The sequence below is a fragment of the Diceros bicornis genome, chromosome 14 (assembly GCF_020826845.1).
Source record: "Diceros bicornis minor isolate mBicDic1 chromosome 14, mDicBic1.mat.cur, whole genome shotgun sequence".
Classification (NCBI taxonomy): domain Eukaryota; kingdom Metazoa; phylum Chordata; class Mammalia; order Perissodactyla; family Rhinocerotidae; genus Diceros; species Diceros bicornis.
In genome coordinates this window covers 47,133,652-47,158,571 of record NC_080753.1, presented here as the reverse complement: position 1 = coordinate 47,158,571, position 24,920 = coordinate 47,133,652, and the positions used below count along the sequence as shown (strand labels likewise).

The 24,920-nt window shown below is 37.4% G+C and overlaps 1 protein-coding gene and 1 pseudogene across 5 annotated transcripts in view; both read left to right on the top strand.

Moving 5' to 3' along the window:
* Positions 1-24,920, top strand: part of CDKAL1 (CDK5 regulatory subunit associated protein 1 like 1) — a 639,139-nt gene that overhangs the window by 65,504 nt on the left and 548,715 nt on the right. For all 5 annotated transcript variants that reach the window (XM_058555174.1, XM_058555173.1, XM_058555170.1 and 2 more), the window contains exon 5: positions 22,580-22,664. In XM_058555174.1, the coding sequence (XP_058411157.1) occupies positions 22,580-22,664 (85 nt within the window). The remainder of the gene's footprint in view (positions 1-22,579; positions 22,665-24,920) is intronic.
* On the top strand, positions 13,233-13,828 carry LOC131414104 (prothymosin alpha-like; annotated as a pseudogene).

The following is a 24,920-nucleotide window of genomic DNA, read 5'->3' as shown; positions in this document are numbered from 1 at the left end:
CCAAGGAGCCCTGGTTCCTTTTATTGGAGAAAAGTATTAGAAAGCAAGATTTGGATGCTAGGTGTGTGTTTGCTGCTGCTTGTCATTTCTTTTAGACCCTCTCAAATGGCAGAGCAGGAAACATATGTGTATACTCATATATATAAATATTTCTATGTATATCTATGTTAAGTTAAACATGAAGTCTTACCTATGTCTCCAACACTAATTCATTACAACTCCTATTTTTTAAGTGATTGTTTTTAACATTTTACAAGTTTATGACAGGTTTATCCTATAACAGATGCTCTTTTCTGTTGTTTAGTATTGATTCTGTATTTAGATGGACTCAGTGTTCACCCTCCCTTGTTTCATGTAAGAACTTCTCCATTCCTGAATCATTTTCATTCTTCCATGGATTATCTAGTTTTTTTATACTCATCTCCTTCCCAACCCTCCAAAAAATGTGTTTTGGATATTGTAAAAAATGTTCATGGATACTGTATTTCCTAAGTGTTTACTTATATGTTTGCAATTGTATTTTTTTTTTTAAATAAAAATTGGGTCCTATCAATGAGATGTTTGAGAATTTTATCTGTTTACCTTTTCGTCCCGATAGTATTGCTTTTTGATTTTGGATGGATAATGTGGGCAAAGGGAGTGGAGAATAGCACTGCATTAGTTATTGAAATATTTTGTTTTTAGTTTTGTTTACTTCCAGATGACATTTTTCAAAAGTTTATAGATTGTTTGGCCCCTTCCCCTATTGGAACACTTGTGGAATTTTCTTTGCTAATTTTATTTCTTTTGTTTAGTTCACTGGGATTTGAAAAAGATAGGTTCAGTGATTCTATATTATTCTGCCATATTGTACCTTTTCCCCCAAAGGCCTTTCCACTCTACCTTATTGCTTCCTTGAATTTACTATTTACATTTGAGTACAATTGTAATGTCTAATTGCTATCTTTCTATTATCTAGTACAACTCTCATGTTATAGATAAACTTAATTAACTATCATTTGCAGTAGAAACTGACAGTGATTTTTTTTTTTTTTTTTTTACTAATCTGAAACAGAAAGGAGACCACTTGTATTTGCCAGGCTTTTTTCAATAAAATGTTTTTGTGCCTAAGCATGTTTGTGGGGACTAATTATATTGTTTTTGTATGGGTTTTTGGGGGAAGAAAAATGTATATTAAAGGTGTTTTGTTGGTTAGTGAGGCAATGAAATATAATCTGTATATTTCTAGGGCAAAGCAAGCATAACTTGCCTTTAAATAAACTGGTAGTCAAGTTTTGTTGTTGCAGAAAGCCCATTCATTTTTTAGTAACAACAGAAAAAGAGTTTCGAGTTGTGAAATATATATCCATATTTGAGAAGAATGATAGTTTTTGAAAAATCTGAAGATAATCAGTATATAAGCAAACTTAGTAAGCAAAGAAAGCAAACTAATAAGTTTATGCAGTGATCCATTTGGGATATGATATAATACTATAACATAGCCTGCTAGATCAGACTTACTTTGTAGCACTTAAGTTATTCAGTGTATTAAAGGTTTTAAAATGGAATCCTCTACAATATACTTTCCCAAACTCAGTGGGAAAGAGAGATTGCTATGTTGTGTTCAAATCTTGTTAAAATAAAATCTTATTGCTGTGGTTTACAGAAGGAGTAGTATACTGATTAAAATTTTTTATACACTGCATGATGCTTGCTATGTGTGTTTTACAAAGTCAAATCAAATTTACAAAGTAAATCAAGGTGGAGGTTAGTTATTTAAAAGCGGAAGTTTTGTTGGTTTCTCAGCCATGGTGCCTGACATAAAGAAAAATAGTGCTATGTAATAGACCCTTATTTTATTACTGATACATTCTGATGTGTTTGTAAATGTATTTGACAGCACTGGTGATTAAGTGGTGATTAAGGTTGCAGAGTCTGGAACCGGATTGCTAAATTCAAATCCCTGTTTTACCATTTGGTAATGTGACCTTGGCCAAGTTACTTAAGCTCACATTCCTCATCTGTAAAATGGAGATAATCTTGTTCCTGCCTTACCTGTTGTAAGGATTGAATAAATTTATGCATATAAAGCTCTTAGAGCCTGACACAAAGAATGTCCTCAATAAATGACAGTTATGATTATATATTTTTTTTAAGGAATATTGGTTTATTAATGTACTTTCTTTGGGAAACTGGAGAACCTTTTACATGCAGCTTGCCGTGGAATTCTTTTCTTGAGATTAGACCCTATGCAATTTGGGAGAGTTAACTACCTAATTCAAGGGGTTTGTTTTCAAAGTTTGTGAGTAGGCATTTGGTAGTTTGTGGGACTGCTAGGATGAGAAAAGGAATGGTTGGTCAGCTCTTGGTAGAGACTATTTTTTAGGAGTGGAGTAGTAGTGTTAGAGATAAGACCCATGGAAACAGCCTCCACCATACCACACAGGCCTTTCTTCCCCATCATTAATCAGTTAAGAGAACTCATTAGAAAAACTCATAGTTTTTTGTTTGTCTGTTTTTGCCAAGACATTTACTCCTTCCTGAGGATGTTACTTGTTAGTCTTCTGACTCAGGAGCAAGCTAGGGCAGATAATAGGGTGTCCAGCTGCTGCTCCATCCTGTATGTTCAATATGAAAATCCTGTCTTTGATGTAACTGGATCTCTGCTTCTCTTGACCTTAATGCTCTCTCAACAACTTGCTACAACCCCAAGCCCCACAAACTCATACGGGGAACTGGGCTGTGATCTCACAGATTAGATCTGAGCACTAGAATTAGTTTAAGAACATCCATTTCCGTTAATGAAGGGAGTTGTGGGGGAAAAAATGAGACACAAAAATTAGAGAAATATTTCAAATTATAAGATTACTTAATACTAAAATTTTTTACATAAGCATCTGTGTTTAATTTTGTATAGCACCATATTTCTAGAGAGTGAGTAGAAGCCGAATTTTGTTTGTTTGTTTGAGTTTGTTGTATTCACATTAACAACTAGTATTAGAGTAGGCTGTAGAATAGAAATAGTTTCTTTGTAGTAATGATTTTATTGAAACAAAATTTTGTCTCTCATGCTCTTATGCTTTTTGGCATAGATCCTATGGTTATGGTTTATAAGATAGTCTCACCTCTCTTTATCTGTTTTCTGAGTAGTAACGTGATTTCCCAAAATACTTAGCACACTTAATTCAAAAAGACAATATTTGTCTTTGCTCTGGTTGCAATAAGAAAACTGAAGCTTTCTGGATAAAGATATTACAGAAAGTTATTTCCTAGGAAAAATTATTTTATTTCTATTGGAGCTTTTTATAAGAGTAAACCGTAGATGAGACTGGTATCTGGTGTTGTAACTGTAATCTAGAAATAGTTAAATATTCTATTCCACTGCAGCAAAGTTCTTTTGAATATGTTGTAAAACTCTTAAATTATTTACCTTGGTTCTCTTATCTATCAGATATAAAAAAGACTATTAGAGAAAAATGTATTGGTGAGTTAAGTGAAAGTGTTGTTAGTATGCATCCATTTTACCTTTTCTGCATTGGTTTGTTTAACAAGAATTCCAGTAGTGTATTAGTCTAATATGTTTCCCACAGTTCTCAGCATTGAAATATGTGAAATTCACTAAATTAATTGAAAAGTTTTGGATGCCTTTGTGACTTATGACAAATTCCTGAAAATTAGGGCTTTCTAATGAGTCAAGTTATATAGGTTGTGTGTAAAAAGTCAATATACAGCCATAAGGTACAGTTTAATGAGCATTTTGACGTATTTGACTCAAATGCGTTCTGTATATTTTAACCCTCTTAAGTGATTTGTAATATTTAGATCTATTTTCCCTGTGGCGTTAGGTAGAAGTAAGGCATTTACAATCAATGAATTGCTTCTGGGTAGAGCTCAACATAAACAGATTTTGCTGTAGTGAAGATTATAAAATATCATCCTAGAAGAAAATGTAACCCGTTACGTTAAAAAAAAATTGTCAGATTCGATAAAATTGTAATTGAGAGCCTCTACACCCTTTTGACCAATTTTAGCTTACCAGTCTGTCTTCCTGGCTTAGGCTTGGAACAATAGCATCGTCTCCAAGACCTGCCTTAATTATGTTCTCCTGTCCACAACTGTTGTAAGTCTGATTTTGGATCTGTGTTTTCTTTGCTGCAGATAACTTCGGGTGGGGTGGGGCCTGAGGATGTGGATTGAGTATACTTTTTTCCTACTTCTTTTATTCTGTGATTGTTTAACTTCTAACTTCACTGTTACTACTTTTTTTTTTCTCCTAGATTCACTGAGTTAGAGTGGTCTCCTTCAGAAGCCCCCTTCCTTTATTGTTTCTTTTTCCTGGTGTCTATGTTATATGCCAAACCTAGCTTCATTGCCTCATAAATGTTGGTGTTAGGAGAGATCATTTCTCATCTGTCTCATTTTGCAAGTAAGTGTCCTGCTAGAAAGTCAGTTGGATGGAAGTAGAGGCCTTGACTAAATCTGGATCACTTTCTGTTTTCCCGGCTTCTAGAAGAGTGCCTAACACATATTAGGCACTTAAAAATACATGTTGAATGAAAGAAAGAACAGAGAGGCTAAGTGAAGTAATGTGTGGGAATGTATGTTATAACATATACTATCAAATTAATATTCGTTATGAAAGTACTCTAAAGGCTTTGGAAAGATTAGGTATATGTAATTAGTAGTATTCATGCACTAGTAAATCATTATTCATATTTTAAAATGTTTATTAGGTAATATATCCTGTATTTAGTTAGGGATGCTTTTCCTGTATATAACAGGACATCTAATCAACTAGATGTTCTTGATATTCTAGATGGCTTAAACTAAGAGGATTTATTTTTCTTATGTAAGACGTTTGGAGGTAGGTATCTGCTGACATTGGCTTAGCTGTTCAACAGTGTCAGGGCTATTGCTCTGTGATTTTCTTGGCCTTTCCTTCATGGTTTGCAAGATGGTTGCTCTTGCTCTAGGCATCACCTTTCTTATTTGAGGCACCACAGAGGGGCACGGATTGACAGCAGCATCTCTCTTCATTTTACCAGGAAACCAAAAGCCTTCCTGGAACATCTCTCTTCATTTTACTAGTAAACCGAAAGCCTTTCTGGAAGCTTTGCAGCACAGCAGACTTCCCCTTAAGTGTTATGGCCCAGCTGTTTCACATGGCCACCCCTAATTGGAAGGAAGGCTGTGCAAGTGTGATTTAGCTTTTTCAGCCTCTGGTAGAGATGGCGGAAGGGAGAAGGAGTTTGGAAATAGGTATTGGGTTTGCTAACCAACATTATCTGCAAAATCTACCACTTTGGTTAGCTAAAATCTAAATATATCTTTATTCCTATGAATACGTTTTGCAGGGAATACAGTCACCACCTCCCCAAGGGAGATGATACCTATTCTCATCCATGACTGCATCTACCTCAGAGTCCAAGATGTCTGCTTTATGTATGGTTTTTCTCCAGTAAGTGTGGCTGTAGCTTGCTGTCCTCTGTTGACCTAAAGCTAAAAGAGAAAAACTGTGCTCCCAGTACACCCAGCAAACTACGCAAAGGAACAAGCTAACCGTAATAAATCCTTTCACTTAGAAATGGGAAGAATTAGAAACTCAAAATAGTCACTGGTCCACAAACATACCATACTTTGGAGGATCTGAATATCGAAGACTTCCTGTTATGGCAGTGCATTAAATTCGTTAGTTAACCAATTTACTGTCTTTGTTTATGTTCCCTGGGAGAATCTCTCTTAGTCACAAAGTCTGGATTACTATATAAGAAGTCTTGAAATCGGGTAGACTGATTCCTTCTACTTTATTCTTCCTTTTCAAAATCATTTTGGGTCTTATAGGAACGTTCCCTTTCCATATAAATTTTGGAATAAGTTTGTCTATGTCTACCAAAAACCTTGCTGGGGTTTTGGTAGGAATTGCATTAAACTTATAAATCAGTTTGAGGAGAATTGACATCTTTACTATGTTGAATCTTCCAATCCATGAACATGGTAAGTATCTCCAATGATTTTGGTCTTGAATATCTTTCAACAAAATTTTATAATTTTCAGCATACAGATTCAGTACATATTTTGTCAGATTTATACCTATTTCATTTTCTTTGGAGCAATTGTAAGTCGTATTGCTTTTTAAATTTCAATTTCACTTGTTAGTTGTTAGTGTATACAAATGCAATTGACTTTTGTTTGTTGATCTTATATTCTGCAACCTTGCAGAACTTATTTATTAATTCTGGGAGTTTTTGTAAATTCCTTGAGATTTTCTACATAGATAATCATGTTATCTGCAAAAAGAGACAGTTTTAATTCTTCCTTTCTGACCTGTATGCATTTTATTTCCTTTTCTTGCTTCATTGTGCTTGCTAGACCTTCCTATACTATGTTGAATATGAGAGGCGAGTTGGTACGTCCTTGGCTGGTTCCTGATCTTAAGGGGAAAGAATTCAATCTTTCCCATTAAGTATGATGTTGGCTATAGGATTTTTGGTAGATGCTCTGTATGTGTTTGAGGAAAATACTATCTATTCTCAGTTTTCTGAGTGTTTTTATCATCAGTGGGTGTTGGATGCATTATAGATATTTAAAAATACTATGAGGGAAACTAGATTATTCTTTTTTAGTTGGAAATAGGGTAGTACAGGAATAGTAGAATTACAGTCTGAATGTTATCTAACACATACAGTACTTAAGGCATCAAAGACATTACCTGGCTCTGAATCAACTTCACTTATTTCTCCATTTATAGGGAAAGATTTATGAATATAATTACATGTGAATATTTTTTCTCTTTGGCTTTTAAAATAAATGTTCCTTTAATATAAACATTAAAAAGAAAACACAACACTTTGTCGATATCTTTATTGGTCCTGCCACTGACATTGTTCCCATATAAAACTGACCCTTATTTTTCCTATCAGGGAAAGAATACCTCCATGTGCATAGAGTCATGTTCCATGTTTTATAGTGCCTTCCATTCTCTTGCAATTTTTTTTTTTTTTTTTTTTTTGGTTAGGAAGATTGGCCCTGAGCTAACATCTGTGCCCATCTTTCTCTATTCTGCATGTAGGACGCCACCACAGCATGGCTTGAAGAACGGTGCATAGGTCCGCACCTGGGATCCAAACCTGCAAACCCTGGGCCGCCGAAGCAGAGTGTGCGACTTAGCCGCTGCGCTGCCAGGCCAGACCTGCAATTTTTTGTGTGTGTGGCAATTATATATTCTTATATTGCCAAACAGCCTGCCTCTCCAATCCCCTTTTTGTTTCAAAAATAAAACTTAAAAAAAAAGGAGAAGAAAATGATGTTTACAAAAAAGTTTCAAGAGCAGTACAGAAAATTTTTTTCTTTTTCTAAGCCGTTTGATAGTAAGCTGTTCACTTGATGCCTCATCACCCCCAAATACTTTAGTGTCTGTTTCCTGTAAAGTTATTCTCTCTCAAAACCACAATACAACCGCAACACAGCCACCAAAACTAGAGAATTAACACTTCGGCATCACTACCACCTAATCCTCAGACTTAGTTCATGTTATTCCCATAATGTCCTTTCTAGCAAGAGGATCTACTTGGTGATCACATTTTGCATTGAGTTGTCATGTCTCTTTAAGACTCCTTTAATCTGGACCAGTTTTTGTCTTTTTCCTTGCCTTTTTATCTTTGACATTTTTGTGGAGTACAGGCTAGTTATTTGAATGATTATTCTTTGATTTGTGTTTGTCTGATGTTTCTCATGAGTAGGTTCAAGTTATGCACCTTTGGCAACAATATCTTCAGAAGTGGTGCTGTCGTCTTCTCAGTGCATCCTATCAAGTGGCACCTGACTTTGATTTGTCCCATTATTGGTGATATTAACTTTGATCAGTTGATTAAGGTGATGTCTGTTGCCTTTCTTCACTGTAAAGTTATTTTTTCCCGTTAATATGTATTTTGTGAGGAGGTTCTTTGAAGCTGTGTAAATTTCCTGTTTCTCATCAAACTTCACCTCTCTTAAACTCCTATACTTTATATCTTGGTGCGTCTCTGCAGGGATGCACTCCTCACCCCTCCTGGATTCCAGCACCCTGTGGGCGTGCTTTTCTCAACCTCACAGGGCCATCGTCCTGCATGCATACCTCCCTCACCCTGTTTATGCTGTGACAACAGACACTGGGCAACTGCATCCAACTGCCCCATGTGGATACCCTTTTCACTTCTCTTAGGCTTGGACTCTGCAGGCCGGGCTGCCCGTTCATGCACGTGCCCGTCTCATTGTGCTCCAGCTCTGACCCCCCATGCTAGGCTGCCTGCCCCAGAGATGCTCTTCTTGCTCTTCTCAGGCTCTGAGACCCTGGCTGCACTGCCTGCCTTGGTGGACACCCTCACTCTGCTCAGACCCTGATGCCTTGTGTCAGAGCGCTCTTCTTGGTGACCACCCCCACCCTCTTCGTTTCTTGGGCGCTGATACCCCATGCTGAGTCACCTCCATTACAGATGCCTTCCTCTTCTACTTGTGCTCTGACACCCTCTTGCCCTTGGATGGGCTCTGATACTCCTCCTTAGACTGCCACCCACCTTGCTCCAGCACAATTACCTGCCTCGTTCGGCCCCACCTAATGGCTTTGTACTGAATTGATAAAGAAGGGTAGGGAGGGTAAGGGGAACTACAATCTCTTCTTAGTGGTTATATTCTTAATCAGCCCCCTATTGTTTGCTTTCTCACCTCTTCTTTCTATTTCAGAGCTGCTTTCATGAGAAGTACTTAGAGATAATTTATAACATTTTAAACGTAAAATTTATTTTCCTTTGAGAAAAATAGGTGACTGTAATCCGTGAATAAGTGTGCAAAGCTTAGTTGTTTTGGACATCCTGAAATAATCCCTGTACCTGAGAGTAAGGACAGCCCGTATCACAGTACCAAACCTCAGACAGGAAATTGATAGTGCTGATTCAAAGTGCTTCGGTTCAGCTCTTAGAGCCAAAGATCAATCCTGGCCCTGCCTCCTGGTTTCCAGTTTATGAAGCCTCTTGCAAGTTACGACCTCTTTCTATCCCTGTTTTCTCATCCGTAAGATGGGGATTATAAATATTTACCTCATGGGGCTTTTGGGGAGCTCAGATGAGATAATGTATTTGAAAATACTTTGCAAGTGGTAAAATGCTATGCAAATGTGGTTATTTAGTTATAATTTAATATTGCATAGTCAAATTGGACTCTATAGGAAATTAAGTCAAGCATTTTAATTGCACTTGTGACTTCTAGGCAAATTTCCTCTGATTCATAAGGCAGAGACGAGGTCAGCATAGTTTAAGCACTGTAAGTCCATTGTTCTGTCACCATTACTCAATCAGGCAAACACTCCTCTTTTGAAGTCTTGCCCACCCATTATGCCTCTGTGACATATTTCCACCTTCTTGATAATTTTTACCCCTGGTGTTCAATAGTCCTCCTCACCCCAGTGCCTGCTGTCTGTCATCTTTGGTGACGTCAGCATCGTTGACTTTATATGAGTTCTTTCATGCATTCGCAATTGCTTGTGGTACAGTTCTGCTTCCATATATCACTGGATAAGTATCTTAAAGTGAACATGTCCAATGCTGAAGTTACACTCCTCCTCCAACCTGCCCCTCCCTAGAGCTTCCATTTATGTTACTGGTGTCACTCTTTGTATTAGCTTCTAGGTTAGAAACCTTTAATTTTTCCCTCTGTCATTTCCCATATCTAGTCAGTTACTAAGTTCTTTTATTTTTAGAAAAGTCTGTTTCCCAGTTGAGCTTTCGTTTTCCCATAATTAACTGCCTACCTCTGGCCCTTAATACCTAGTCTCTGAACTATTAAAATAGGCTTCGTCAAGGCAAACATTAGAACCTTAAGCTTGCCAGGTCCAAGCCTGGGCCTCTGTTGAATAATTGGATGTAAAAAACCCTTGGGGCCTAAGCCAGCTCTGAGGAGCCAGCCCTTCCAGATGAGCTAGGTAGATGATAGAGAACATGTCTCCAGAGACCTGTAAGAACTTCCAGATGGTAGGGATCAGGCTCGGGGAAGAAGATCTGCCTTGTCAGGCCCAGACTCATGTGTGAAAGCCTCTAGAATCTAGGAAGACCTTTCTCTAGAACATGAGTTCCGTTATCTAAATATAGATGTTGTTAACATTTTGGTACTTTTCTTGTAATCTATTTTTAATGCATAGGGTTTTATTTTCTTATACTTTTTCTATAATTATAACGATATTTATAAACTGTATAATGCCTGTAAAATGAAAAAAGCATTTTCCCATGATAATTTTGTAAGTGCAATTTTTTTTTTATTGGTGCACAGTGTTCCATAGAGTGAAAGGTTGCTGTAGTCTCTGTTCCTGTTAGAACAAGAAGATCCCCTGGAAGAAATACCAGATTCTCTATCATAGCTTGACCCCAGCTTCTGCTAAAAGTATATCTCTAGTGTTAACTTTTGATTGTTTGACAAGAACTAGTCTGTCTCTCTCTCTCCCCGCTTCTCCCTTCCATTTCTCCCTCTCTCCCTCCCCCCCCTCCCTCCCTCCATAATAAGAGCATATTCTCTTCTAAGTCCTGAGCTCAACTCTGAGTATTTAAAGATAAATGGTCCATTGAGGGACTCGTACTAAGAGGGAGAGTACTAAGAGGGAGACGTATTTAGGAATCTTTGCCAGGATGTGCCCCAAGCTGATCTGTGGTTACACACTGAAGCAGTGCCTTACTCTTTCTGAAGAGGGTAGAGAAGGCTTCCTAGGGGAGGTGACGTGTAATAGAGCCTTGAAAGATGAGTATGAGTTTGCTATGGCAGATGGGTAGAAGAGACATTTAGGCAGAGGATACAGAAATGAAAACAATGGTGACAGTGTGGCTCAAGCTTGTCTCTAGTTTTTTTTGTTGTGTTGTTTTGTTGTTTAAATGGCTTTATTGAAGTAATTTCCATACCATATATCATTTAAAGCGTACAATTCAGTAACTGTTAGTATATTCACAGAGTTGTGCATCCATCCACACTCAATTTAAAGTATTTCATTACCCCAAATAGAAACTCCACATTTTTTAGCTGTCACCCCTAAGTGTCCTCCTAGGCTTCCCAGCCCTAGTCTGGGAAAGGGAATCACCAATCTCCTTTTTGTCTCTTTGGATGTTTCATTTAGGTGGAATCATACAACATGTGTTCCTTTGTGACTGACTTGTTTTCACTTAGCATGTTTACAAGGTCCATCCATGTTGTAACATGTATCAGTACTTCATTTCTTTTTATTGCCTAATAATATTCCATTGTATGCCTAATAATATTCCATTGTATGGAATATTATTAGGGAATATGGATATACAGCATTTTATCCATTCATCAGTTGATGGACATTTGGATTTTTTACACTTTTTAGCTATTAGGAATAATGCTGCTATGAACATTGATGTACAAGTTTTTGTGTGAACATAACGTTTTCGTTTCTCTAGAGTATATACCCAGGAGAAGAATTGCTGAGTCATATGTTAACTCGATGCTTAGCAATTGGAGGAATTGCCAGACTGTTTTTCCAATCAGCAATATATGACAGTTCCAATTTCTCCACCTCCTTGCCAACATTTAATTTTTTTAATTATAGCCATCCTAGTAGATATGAACTGGTATCTCATCGTAGTTTTGATTTGCATTTCCTTGATGGCTATTGATGTTGAGCATCTTTTCATTTGGTTATGGGTTATTTGTATATCTTTGGAGAAATGTCTATTCAGATCTCTTGCCCATTTTTAATTGGATTATTTGTCTTTTTGTCACTGAATTGTAATACTTCTTTATATTGTCTCTAGTTTTTTGAAGCAAAATTAAGACTAGAATACATTATTTTTGACTTTGTAACTAGAAAATGAATCAAGTAATCAAAATGAATTTTGAATCACCTAAGAGAAATAAAATTTAAATCTGAAAAGTAGATTCGGAGTTAGGGGATAATAATTTTATTTATTTATTTATTTATTATTTATTTTTTTCCCCCAAAGCCCCAGTAGATAGTTGTATGTCATAGTTGCACAGCCTTCTAGTTGCTGTATGTGGGACGCGGCCTCAGCATGGCTGGAGAAGCGGCACGTCGGTGCGCGTCCGGGATCCGAACCCGGGCCGCCAGCAGCGGAGCGGGCGCACTTAACCGCTAAGCCATGGGGCCGGCCCAGGGGATAATAATTTTAAAAGGTGGAAACATTAATACATTCCACAGGCCAAATTCTAGTTAAATGATGTTAGTCATTTTATTAAGATGATTCTCACCATCTATGTGCTGTGGTGTCAGATAATTAAATACTCACTTGTCTCCTCAGGAAGTCCCCAGCTTCTGTGACAAATGAGTAAGATTTTCTAGTAGTTCTTCCTTCCCAAATGCCGTCATGGGTCACTTAACGATGAAGATATGTTCTGAGAAATGTGTTGTTAGGCTATTTCATCATTTCAGGTGTACTTACACAAACCTCAGTGGTATAGACTACTGCACACCTAGGCCATATGGTACTAATCTTATGGGACCACTGTCGTACATGCAGTCGGTCGTTGACTGAAGTGTCATTATGTGGTGCATGACTGTAGTCCTTTAAGGCAATATTATTCCTTCTCTTTGTGGCTACCTATTCTTTGTCTCAAATTGGTAAAACATATTTGTAATTTTAGAAATATTGATACTGTCATTTTGGGGATATTATTTGTGAATATCTATCAATCAATTGAACAACAATTATTGGATGCCTACTAGGTATACAGCTGGCTCCTTTTGTTTCTCTCCAGGGGTCATATTCAAAATATCTAACATTGGTATGGCATGGTCACTGACAAATCCTAATGGACACTGGCCTAAAGTACTTACTCACATTCAGTTTCATTATTTCATTCACAGATCTTTGATGTTATTCTTCTTTGCACTTTGAAGTCTAGCGAACCTGTGCCTAGTCCATAGCTTTATTTTTGATCTGGCTCTTTCCTCTCTTGGCAGTGTCCTATGGGTATTTTTCTTTTGATTACCAAATTGGTAATTGTTTTGACCCCGTAAGTTTGCTGGGTCAAAATCTAAAGGTAGCTCTAGTATTAGAGTTAATATTAAGCAGATAATCTAAACTTCTCTTCAAGGAGATGCTTCTGGACTCTAGAATTGGTCCTGGAAGTGTACTGTTGCTAGCAGATGACTCGAGTTATTGATTTGTACTAATTGAGGGTTGCATATAATCTGTAGAAACCAGGTGTTTTGCCACCTGGTTTTGAGTGGTTTTGAGTGGTTTCTCTTGGTTGTTAAGATTTGCTCCTTAGCTAACTAGAACGCTTTTCACTATATCATTTTTAAAATATTTGAATCAGAAAGAAAATTTGCCATGGAATACATGAATTTAAGGCTATAATTTTAGAGTGGCTGCTCTGAAAAGCCATATTTTCATTGTCCCTGGGACTGGCTTCCCGTTCACTGTAGCCACCTGCTCTGGGTGTCTCCTCTACAGATGTGGACTCAGGCGGCTTTATTGCCAGAGTCCCCAAACTCTGGCTTTCTTTTTAATCTGCTGCATTGATCACTGGCATGTCCCACCATGTCAGAGGCAGCCGTGAACACCAGCTCCAAGATTGCCACCAGGGACTTAAAGGAGAAGAAAGAAGTTGTGGAGGAGGTGGAGAGTGGAAGAGATGCACCTGCTAATGGAAACACTAATGAGGAAAATGGTGATCAGGAGGCTGCCAATGAGGTAGACAAAGAAGATGGGGAGGAAGTAGAGGAGGAGAAAGAAGATGGGGAGGAAGAGGATGAAGATGAAGATGAGAAGAATGAGGTAGCTACGGGTAAATGGGCAGCTAAAGATGATGATGTTGACCCAAGAAGCAGAAGACTGATGATGGTGACTAGACAGCAAAAAAGGAAAAGTTAAACTTAAAAAAAGAGGCCACCATGACCCAGTCACCGCCCCCCCCCCCCCCCCCCCCGCCGCCATGGTCGCTTTTAAGTAGAGAGGCCTGCCCAGCTGACCACCATGGGCAGTGCCTTCTGCATATGATGCGCTCTCCACCACCCAACCGAAACCACAATGCGAATTTGCAACAGGAGAGGAAAAAAGAAACAAAACTTCCAAGGCTCTGCTTTTTTTTTTCTTAAAAATATGTTAAAAAGAAAAATTTGTATTTTTAATTGACATTTTATATTTTTGAACCTATTGTTAGGGGTCAGCCATTTTTTAATGATTTTGGATGACCAAACCAGCCTTTGGAGTCTTCTCTCTCCTACTTCTGACTTTACTTGCCGTGTGACCATGTTCATTATAATCTCAAAGGAGGAAAAAAACCCTTATAAAAACAAAAACGACAACAAAAAACTATCTTATTCTCAGCATGTCAGTAACTTTTTTTGTGTTTGTACTTAGCTGTACTGTGAGTTGTTGGTTTTATGAGATGGTTAAAAAGGCCAAAGATAAAAAGTTTTCCTTTTTTGAAGTTGCTATGTATTTTTTTTTGGCCTCTTTGATGTATGTATGAAACAGTGTTGTCCAACAATAAACTGGAATTTTAATTTGCTGAGTCGTTTTAAAAAAAAAAAAGGGGTATAATTATATTTTTTTTACAACTCTATTTTTGGGTGTGGAGTAAATTCTCAATAGTGACTTATTTTCTCTCTTACCAAAATATAGTTTCAAATTGCTGCCAATAGTATGTATCTTATTCACCCACTTTTCAGTTATCTGTAGGTATAGATTATTCATGTCTGCTAAAACAAAAAAAACTCTTGCCTTCCTTTGGTTCATTGATAGTTTTCTAAGTTGCTTTAATGGCAACCATAGGGATGTAGGAGACTATTGCAATGGTGTAGGTGAGACGTGATAACTTATACAAGGGTGATGGCGATGGAGATGAATAGCAGATGTATTCACATTATTTTGGAGGTAAAATCCTTTGCGAGTTGTTGGATTTGCTCTCAGAGGTGGTGAGGTGAAAGGAATGATTAAAGGTGACTCCCAGGTTTCTGGTTTCAGCCTTTGTGTAAATGTGCCATTTATGGAGATGGGGAAGACTGGAAAAGGTGAGGTTTAGTCATTTGCCTGTTGGCTCTGAGATTTCATTCCCTGACTTTCTCTGTCTTCTGTATTGCATGGAACTGCATTTGACAGTCTTCCTTACCTTTTGGCTTTTATGGCTAGATTTGGCCAATAGGAAGCATTGATGAAAGACTGGAGGATAGGAGTGGGGAGAAGGTAGGGTATTTTCCTCCCTCTCTTTCTGCTCTGGGTCGTGTCCCAGGAAGTGGCAGTTTCATTCCTGTGGCTTCAGTTCCTATCAAACAGCTCCATCCTTTGTAGTCCCAGCTCCCGATGACCAGCTCCTGCTGCCACTCTAGCCTCTGCCAAATTATTGCAGCTTCTGGGCTCTTATAATTCCATCTCTTTCAGTGGGTCTCTCCGGCCCTTAGGCTGTAGTGGTTTCCTGCTGGTACTCACCTCAAGATTGCTTCACCGTTCCCCATTTGGTGTCTTGGCTTTTCCATCACCCGTGTAACCACATTTCTGTGTTACTTTTTCCTTATTTTAATGCCTAGAGTGGTTTCTGTTTTCCTAACTAGAACCTGATGAATACAAGGGTGAAAATTTGCGAGTTCAATTTTGGAAATGATTTGTGTTAAGTTTTAATATTTCTTTGGTAAGTTCCGGTGGAGATGTTATTGGGTGAGTTGGATAGTGGATTTTATGTAAATAACTCTATTGCCATGAAAAGAAGATAGTGAACTCACTCACTAGGAGTTGAACTGGAAGTATAAATTTGGGTATCATCTGTCAGTGTAATGGTAGTATTTAAAACCATGAGAGGAATAGTGTCATCTAGTGAATAGATGAGAAGGAGACCAAAATCTAGGTTTTAGGGAACTGTAATTCTTGGGGGGCGGAGAGGGATGGGTAAAGTAGAGAGGCCAAGGAGGTGAGAGGAAAACAGGAGAGTGGTGCTATTGACACCACGAAGAAAGGAGTGTTTAATTGCATCATGCTTCTGTCTGTGGCATTTCATATCCGTTCCCTTGATGAAAGCGAATTCAGGGAAATGAGGAGTAGTTGAAGGTCTTCCCCAAAATGAAGTGGTGGAAGAGGGAATGAGAGGTGACAGAGTATAGCTGGTACAGAGAGACTTCTTCCAAGATGTTTGACTATGCAAGGGAGTAAAGACGTGGGGAGATCGCAGGAACATTAAGACAAGCTACAGTTTTTATAATTGCTCTTTTATTTTGAAAATACTTAATTTTTGAATAGGTTCAAAAATAAAACATAAGTTATACAAGAAAAAGTCTTCCTCTTACCTTGACTCTCATCAATCCTGTTCCCACTCCCTCCTCCCAGTCCCAGCCATTGGTGTTTGTTTCTGGTATACATCCAAAAATTTTTTTATGCAAATACAAACAAATGTGAATATGTATTCTAGATTTCCAGTGGTAGCATAGTGTATATATTTTTTAGTGTCTTATTCTTTTCTCTGAACAATATGTCCTGGAGATCTTTCCATATTAGGACTTAGAGGTTATTCATTTTTTAAATTTTTTGTGAGCAGCTTTATAGGAGTCTCAATTCTCAATTCTAAAATGTCTTTAACCAGTCACCTTTTACTGTTAACAAATAATGCTGCAATGAATGACCTTGCACATATGCAAATATGTTTGTAGTAGGCTAAATTCTTAGAACTTCTCGTTCAGAAGATATGCATTTGCCATTTCAATAGATAGTGTCAAATTGCCTCCGTAGGTGGTATTCTAGTTTACATTCCCACTAGCAATGTGTGCCAGTGCCTGTTTCCTCGCAGTTACATCAGCACAGTATGTTATCAAGCTTTTGGGATTTTGACAATATAGGAAGGAAAAATGGTACAATTTTTTTTCCTTAGTGCAGTTTTCATTTTCATTTATTAAGAATGGGGTTGAGAGGCCTGCCCTGTGGTGTAGCGGTTAAGTGCGCGCACTCCGCTGCTGGCGGCCCAGGTTCGGATCCTGGGCGCGCACCGTCACACCGCTTGTCAGGCCATGCTGTGGCGGTGTCCCACATAAAGTGGAGAAAGATGGGTACGGATGTTAGCTCAGGGCCAGTCTTCCTTCGCAAAAAGAGGAGGATTGGCATGGATGTTAGCTCAGGGCTGAGCCTCCTCATAAAAAAAAAAAAAAAAAACGGGGTTGAAGGGGCCTGCCCTGTGGCACAGCGGTCAAGTGCACGCGCTCCGCTTTGGCGGCCCAGGGTTTGCAGGTTCGGATCCCAGGTGCACACTGATGCACCACTTGTCAAGCCATGCTGTGGTGGCGTCCCATATAAAGTAGAGGAAGATGGGCACAGATGTTAGCCCAGGGCCAATCTTCCTCAGCAAAAAAGAGGAGGATGGGCATCGGATGTTAGCTCAGGGCTGATCTTCCTCACAAAAAGAAGAATGGGATTGAGCATCTTTTTCTATGTTCAAGAGTCATATGTGGTGTTTTTTTTTTTTTTTTTGTGAACTCTCAGTTCATATTCTTTGCCCATTTTTTTTCTGTTAGGTTTTTTTTGGTTTTCTTGAGTTTCGAGTTTTACTTATTAGGCCTGAGGGCCTAAAAGCTCAGTGTGGTAGGAACATAGCATACAAGATGGGCATGGTGAGCAGTGGCTTTCAGTGGAGGGATGGTGACCAGATCATGAAGTGCCCTGTGAAGTCCATTTGGTGTGTATATTGCCTCTTAGTTTATAAATCAATTTAACGTGTAGAAATAGATATCCTATTAGGGATTTTTAAGATGTAGTAACTTCGAAAGTAATTATGTATCAGGATCAACAGAGCAATTTAATTTGGAAGGAGGACAGGGGAATATTAGCAATGTTCTATTCTACATAATAAGTAAAAGGTCTTTCTAGCACTCTGGTTTTGATTATGACCACGCCTACTTAGCTATGTAATTAATTTTCAATAGTTATAGGTAGAGTTTTGCCAGGTATTAATTCTCTTTTAAAAGAAAAAAATGTTCTTTTCCCTTCATAGAGTAAACCGAGTTTAAGCTGACCGTTGGTTTCCTCATCTTATTTGTGTGAAGCGCTCAGCAGGACTGTTATAAAAGAACAAACTCATTATGCAAGTAATCTCCAAGAATAAGTGCTTCCCCTTAGGAGCTCCGGTGTCCTACTTCACTCAGAAACACACGAAACAATCACCAACAGTATACAGTGGAGGGTCAGTTCTTGCTCTTAAGTATTTCAGACTGGGAACTGTAGATACACTTTGTCTGTCAGTCTGTCTGTCTCTTTCTTTCATTTCTCCTCTTCTCTTCTGCTCCTTCCACCTCTTCCTGCCTCTTCTTTGTCTTCCCAGCCTCCACCTCCTCCAACCCTAGCTGACTAAAAGGAGAATACTTTCTCGTGGATCACTTTAATTGCTTTTATAAAACAGATTTTGAAAACATGGTTACTCCATGCTGTGCATTACACAGTCCATATAAAGAGCAGTGAATGAAATGTAGAAGAAAAAATTAATCCATCGACTAGAATTTTTATTTTGTCTTTTATTGATTTTAAGAAATGATTTTTCAAGATGTACCTTAAAGGTGCTTTTAAATTCTCTTATTAAAGCATATTCTATTCTCTGAGTTTTTAGTAGGCATCCGATGATTTGTATTATATAGATAAACTCCCCAGGTATGATTAAGTGTTATGGACATTTAAATTGTTTGAACTTGACTTGTCTTCTAGAGTTCTATGGTAAAGAAATTCCTCCAAAATGCTGTTGGATCCAAAACAATCAAACTTTTTTCCCCTCTTCATGTTCTTAGTGAATTTTTATTTGTATCTGCTTGCTTAGTTGCCTTACTTAGATGTATGAATAGACTCCTCTTACTGTTCTATGCTGCTCCTCTAGTTGACTTTCAAATGGAACAGTTGTGTAAGATAAATGTTCTGTTCTGAGTAGTGTTAATATGAACCATGCCCGTCCCTTCTATAATGCCACCATTATACAGAAGCCTGCAGGCTGAAGGGAAGATTGGTTGCTGTGAGAGTCAGCTCCTGCACTCATTATTAATTCTCCCTTTAGTTGCATGTCTGTCACTGATTACAGAAGGCCAAGAGCTGACATGTTCAAGATCTTGGAAATTTTGGAAATAGCCAAACAGCTCCTTTTGAAGCCTGATTATTAGTCTTCTTAGAAATATCATGAGGCAACCTCAAGGCCATGTAATACTTCTTTATTTTGTTTTTAGATATTGTCTGCATTATTTTTGATCAAGAGGCAAAGAGCCACTAATGAGGCATTCTAATTTCCTTAAATTTACAGTCTCTGGAGTCAGTTTGTCTGGATTTCTAATCCTGGCCCACCCTCTTACTGTGTGATTTTAGGCAAGTTACTTTTTCTTTCTAAGCCTTAGATTCCCCCTCTGTAAAGTTGGAGTCAAAATGAACCCACCTCCAATTGGGAGGATTAAATAAAAAAAAAAAAAGAACATAACAACGTGCCTGGCTGATTGCTGGATGCATAATATATACTCAATAATGTTAGCTATTATCATTATTGTAAATCAGATTTTTATTATTTTAGATTTAAAAGTAATTTATCTTGTGTACATAAAGAAATAGTTTGGAAAGTAAATGCGTTTCAATTAAAACAATTAACAGTTTGTTTCTCTGTCCTCACACTCAAAAGTGGGTGGTGTGTCAATGACCATGATTTTCTTGGTTTGGTGAGTACCAAAGCTTTTAGCACTGGGGAGAAAAGTCACTTAGAAAATCTATCAAATCACTGTTTTGTGATGGATCATAGCAGGAAAATAGTTTATGTTCTCTACTTTATTATTTATGTATTTATTTTTAATTTTTGGTTTCCTTTTTTTTTTTTTTTTGTGAGGAAGATCAGCCCTGAGCTAACATCCGTGCTAATCCTCCTGTTTTTGCTGAGGAAGACCGGCTCTGAGCTAACATCTATTGCCAATCCTCCTCCTTTTTTTTCCCCCAAAGTCCCAGCAGATAGTTGTATGTCATAGTTGCACATCCTTCTAGTTGCTGTATGTGGGACGTGGCCTCAGCATGGCCGGAGAAGCGGTGCATCGGTGCGCGCCCGGGATCTGAACCCGGGCCGCCAGTAGCGGAGCACGCGCACTTAACCACTAAGCCATGGGGCCGGCCCTATGTTCTCCCTTTAAAGTGAAAGAACACTATTGATTCTGAGCTTTTTGGAGAAGGAAATGTAAAAAAAATTAAAAAGGCTTGGTTAGTTTTCTTGCATGAAAAAGGCAATACATTCTTTTAAAAATTCAAACAATACATGTGGATGTAAGTTAAATATTAATGTGTCCTTTCTCAGGATTAAACTTTATAAGATTATAAAAGTAATGTTTATGCAAGTTTAAAAAAAGAAAAGAGGAAGAAAGGAAAGGTGCATGTGAACGGAGGACAACTGAACCTTCGTCTCACTTCCAGGGGCAGACACCTCACTTGCATGTGTCTGCTCTGAGAAATTTTCTTTGCTTAGAACAGAATTTCTTTTTTTCTCTTTTTCCTTTTTAAAACACAAATGAAATACAGGACTTACTCTTCTGTAGCTTTCTTTGTTTCCCCTGATGATAAATTAGCACTTACAGTTGTATCTTGCTTTTTTAACAGCTAAATGGTATTGTAGTCTCATAATTTATGTAAGCAATCTCCTTATAATGGATATGTAGGCTTTCCAGGTTTTTTGCTTTGTCGGTAATCTTCAATGAGAATTTTAAAATTTATACGTGTGTGTGTATATATATATAGATAGATGTATATATATATATATACGTACATATATGTGTTTCTGTGTATAAATGTGTGTTTGTGTGGTGCCAGTATCCTACAAGTATGTGTAGGAGAAATTCTGATGCACGTTTAAATTTATGATAACTGTTCCCACATTGCATTCCAAAGAGTTTCATCAGTGTAGACTGAGGCCAACCAAGTAAGAGGTTGCCAGTTTCCCTATTCCTTTGGTAGCACTAGATACTATCATGCTTTTTAATATTTTCTAATTTGGTATGAGAATATAGGATCTCATTTCATTTTGCATTTAAAAAATTCAGTGAGATCAATGTATACCAGGATGAATTCCTAATAGATCAAAGCTCTAAATGTAAAACCTTATGTGTATTAGAAAAAAACATGAGTGAATTCCTTAGTCATCTGGGAGTGCAGGAAACTTTCTAATTATGACTCAAAATCCAGAAGCAATAAGAGAAGAGATTGATAAATTTGGTATCCTAGAAATAAAAAAGTATGAAGAAACTCTATAAAAGAGTAAAATGGCAAACTGGGAAAAAATATTGTAACTTTTATCATAGACAAAGGATTAACATCCTCTGTGTGTGTGTATTTGTGTGTATTAATAAATTAAAACTTGAGATGAAAATGACTATTTAGCACTTTTAGATAGAAAAATAGGCAAAATATGTGAACAGACAGAAAACAGAAAAAAAAAAACCCCTGCAAATGGCTCTTAAACATATGAAAAGGTGAGTAACTCATTCATGATAAGAGAAATGCCCATTAAAACCTCACTGGCATCCTGTTTCTCACCAGATTGGCAAAAGTGCAAAGGTTTGATAGCACACTCCGTAGGCGATGCCATGGATAAACAGGCAGTCTCGTGTATTGCTCATGGCAGTGCAAAGTGGCACAGCCCTTATGGAGGGGAATTTGACAGTATGTAATGGAATTGTCTAAGAATTTATCCTTTGACCCAACAATCCCACTTCTTTGGACTTGATTCCAGAGGTAACCTGGGAAAAACACAAGATGATAGGTGCACAGTGCTATTCATTGCAGCACTATTTGTAATGAATTACGATGGTTTCATTTGAAGTTCCCTTCCAAAGTAGAGAATGTACACACAGACATCCGTATGTCCTCTTAGTTCTTCATGTCATTTAACCTTAGTTTCTGTTCTTATTGAAATACCATTGAAGGTGCTGCAGTATTTAATTTTGGTTTTGCTTTCATTGTGGTAATTCTGTTTTGGTGTATAAGTCCTTTTAGGCAGCAAGGTAGTCGGAATAGCATCAAGCACTTTAGGCACTTATGAATTCATTTCAGTAAACATGATGGGTTTGGGTTATTTGCTGCATTGCTAGTGAGTTTATTATAGTATATAACAATATTTAATCAAATTGGTGAGAGGAAAGAAAAGGCTCACTTTGAGGTAAATCATTAACTTTTTCAAGGAAGACAAATAGTATTTTTTAATAACTTCTCAAGCTGAAGAACATTCGGTGTATGATAATACATGTGCCTGAAAAATATTAACAAAAGAGTCCTAAAAGAGGCAATTAATTTCATATTCACAGGTAAAATTAGGCTAGTTTCACTTTAGTTTTTGGAAGTTATTAAATACTCTCAAATATTGCAAATAAAGGGAGAAAATGCTTATCCTCTTTATTTTGTAAATGAAAAGATATAACACAGGTTATACATTTTTATATTTATTTCTCACGAATATTTCCATATTATAGCAGTTAGCTACTATAATGTGATTGCCTGTTGACTTGACTCTATCCACTGCCTCTCTCTGCCCTCGGCCAGCAGGCTCTGTGCCATCTGAGTGAGCACTTGGATATTTTTCAGTGATTAAATGTGATACTTACTTTTCTTTTTCATATTCATTTTTTTAATAGAAAATGCATCAGACGCAGATTTATGGCTCCTGAATAGTTGTACAGTGAAAAACCCAGCTGAAGACCACTTTAGAAACTCAATTAAGTAAGTGGAAGTTGATTTTTTCATATTTTTTATATGCAAAATAAGAATTTCAGGAAATTAGCTTTTAAAATATTCCTAATAATGTAAAATATTTAGTATGTATCAAAAAAAGTATGAGTTGGACTTTTAAGATTACTGTTTTGAATTTATCTGATAAAGAATGAAGCTTTAATGTGGACTTTTCTTGTAGGTGATTTGAGTATTTGTGAAGTTAGCTAATAGATGATTTGAATATTTGTTAAGGATTAACTATGTACCCTTCTCAGGGAATCCAGTTCATTCTTTTTGAAACTAGTGGTGGAAGCAGTCCTTACCTCTTCTCTCTTCCCTGCATGTTGGCATCGTTCTATGCTGATAATGCCTGGCCTTCAAGGGAATTACAGTTGGTTGGAGGAGAATGGCATATAACTCCTTGCTTCTTTGTTTCCTCAAGTGAAAGAAATATCCTTTTTCCGCGTGTGCTCTGAGTCGTATCCCACTCACCTTCTTAGAAACCTCATTCTACAAGTTATTTCCTCCTTCTCCTATATTTTCAACCTCTCCAACCCCATTGATGCCTTTTCATTGGTATTTAAACATGCTCAGGTCTAATCAGCCCCATGTACCCCTTTTAGCTGTTTTCCTGTTTTTCTTCTTGCCTTCCCAGCCAGACTTCTTAAGATTCTTCACTTCCTAACTTCACTCTCAAACTCATCCCCGCCCCCCCAATTGGTTTTATTGTGAAGTATATCATACATACATAAGAGTTTATGAAACATGTACAGTTTAAATAATAATAATAAACTTAATACCTGTATATCCACCACCCAGCATAAGAAATATGGCATTGTCAAGACCTTAGAAACCCCCATGTGTCCCACTTTTAGTCAGACCTCCAAGAGGTAATCTTTACCCTGACTTGTGTGAGTCATTCTCATTAGTTTTGTCCTGTTTTAAATTTTATTTGTTGGACTTATACTGTTTGTATTCTGAGATTTGCTTCTTTTCCTCAGCATTATGCTTTTAGATTTATCCATGTTGATGGATGTAAAATGACTCTGGCCAATCGTAGTATTTCATTGAATAAATTTGTCAATTTATCCATTTTTGTTATTGATGGAGTTCTGAGTTTTCCCGGTGTTTTGCTTTCATGAATACTGCTGCTATGGAAATTTTGAACATGTTTTCTGGTGCACATGTACAAGAGTTATTTTAGGATGTGTACCTAGGAGTTGAATTATTGAGTCACAGGTGTGTGCATATTCAAACTTTAGTAGGTAATACCAAACTCTTTTACCAAATGGCTATACCAGTCAGTGTTCACTCCCACCAGTAATGGATGTGTGTAGTAGTTGTTCTCCATTTTTGCCAATACTTGATATGGTCAGACTTCTAAATTTTTGCCAATCTGGTGGTGGAGATAGTATCTCACTGTGGTTTTAATTTGCATTTCCATGATTACTAATGATGTTGAGCATCTTTTTATATGTTTATTGGCCCTTTGGATTTTGCTTTTTTGTGAAATGATTCTTTATTTTTTCCTGTTGAGTTGACTTTTTTTTTTTTTGGTGAGGGAGGTTGGCCCTGAGCTAACATCTGTTGCCAATCTTACTCTTTTTGCTTGAGGAAGATTGTCCGTGAGCTAACACCCATGCCAGTCTTCCTCTGTTTTGTATGTGGGATGTCGCCACAGCATGCCTTGATGAGTAGTTGGTAGGTCCGTGCCCAGGATCTGAACCCGCAAACTCCGGGCCGCCAAAGCGGAGCGCGCGAACTTAACCACTGTGCCACCAGGCCAGCCCCCGAGTTGTTTTTCTTTTTATTATTTATTTGTGGGAACACATTATATGTATTCTATATACTAATCCTTACATGTTACATATGTTGTGAATACCAATTTTGGCTTATCTTCACTTTCTTTAATGGTATCTTATGATGCAGAGAAATTCTGGTTTAAAATTTATCAATCTTTTCTTTTAGGTCTGTCCTCTTATTGTTTAAGAAACCTTTCCTTACCTTCAAGTTAAGATATTCTCCAATATTTTCTTCTGAAAGTTTCATGGTTTTTACTTTTTACATTTAGATTTATAATCTGTTTGCATTTGAGTTGATTTCTTTTGTAAGGTACCAGGAAAGGAGGTCCCAATTTATTTTAAATTAAAAAAAAATTTATTTTTTTTCCACGTAGACACTGAATTTTTCCACTATTTATTGTTTTGTTTTTGTTTTTGAAAAAATCTATCCTTTCTCTTTTTATCTGTGTATTACCTGCTCTGT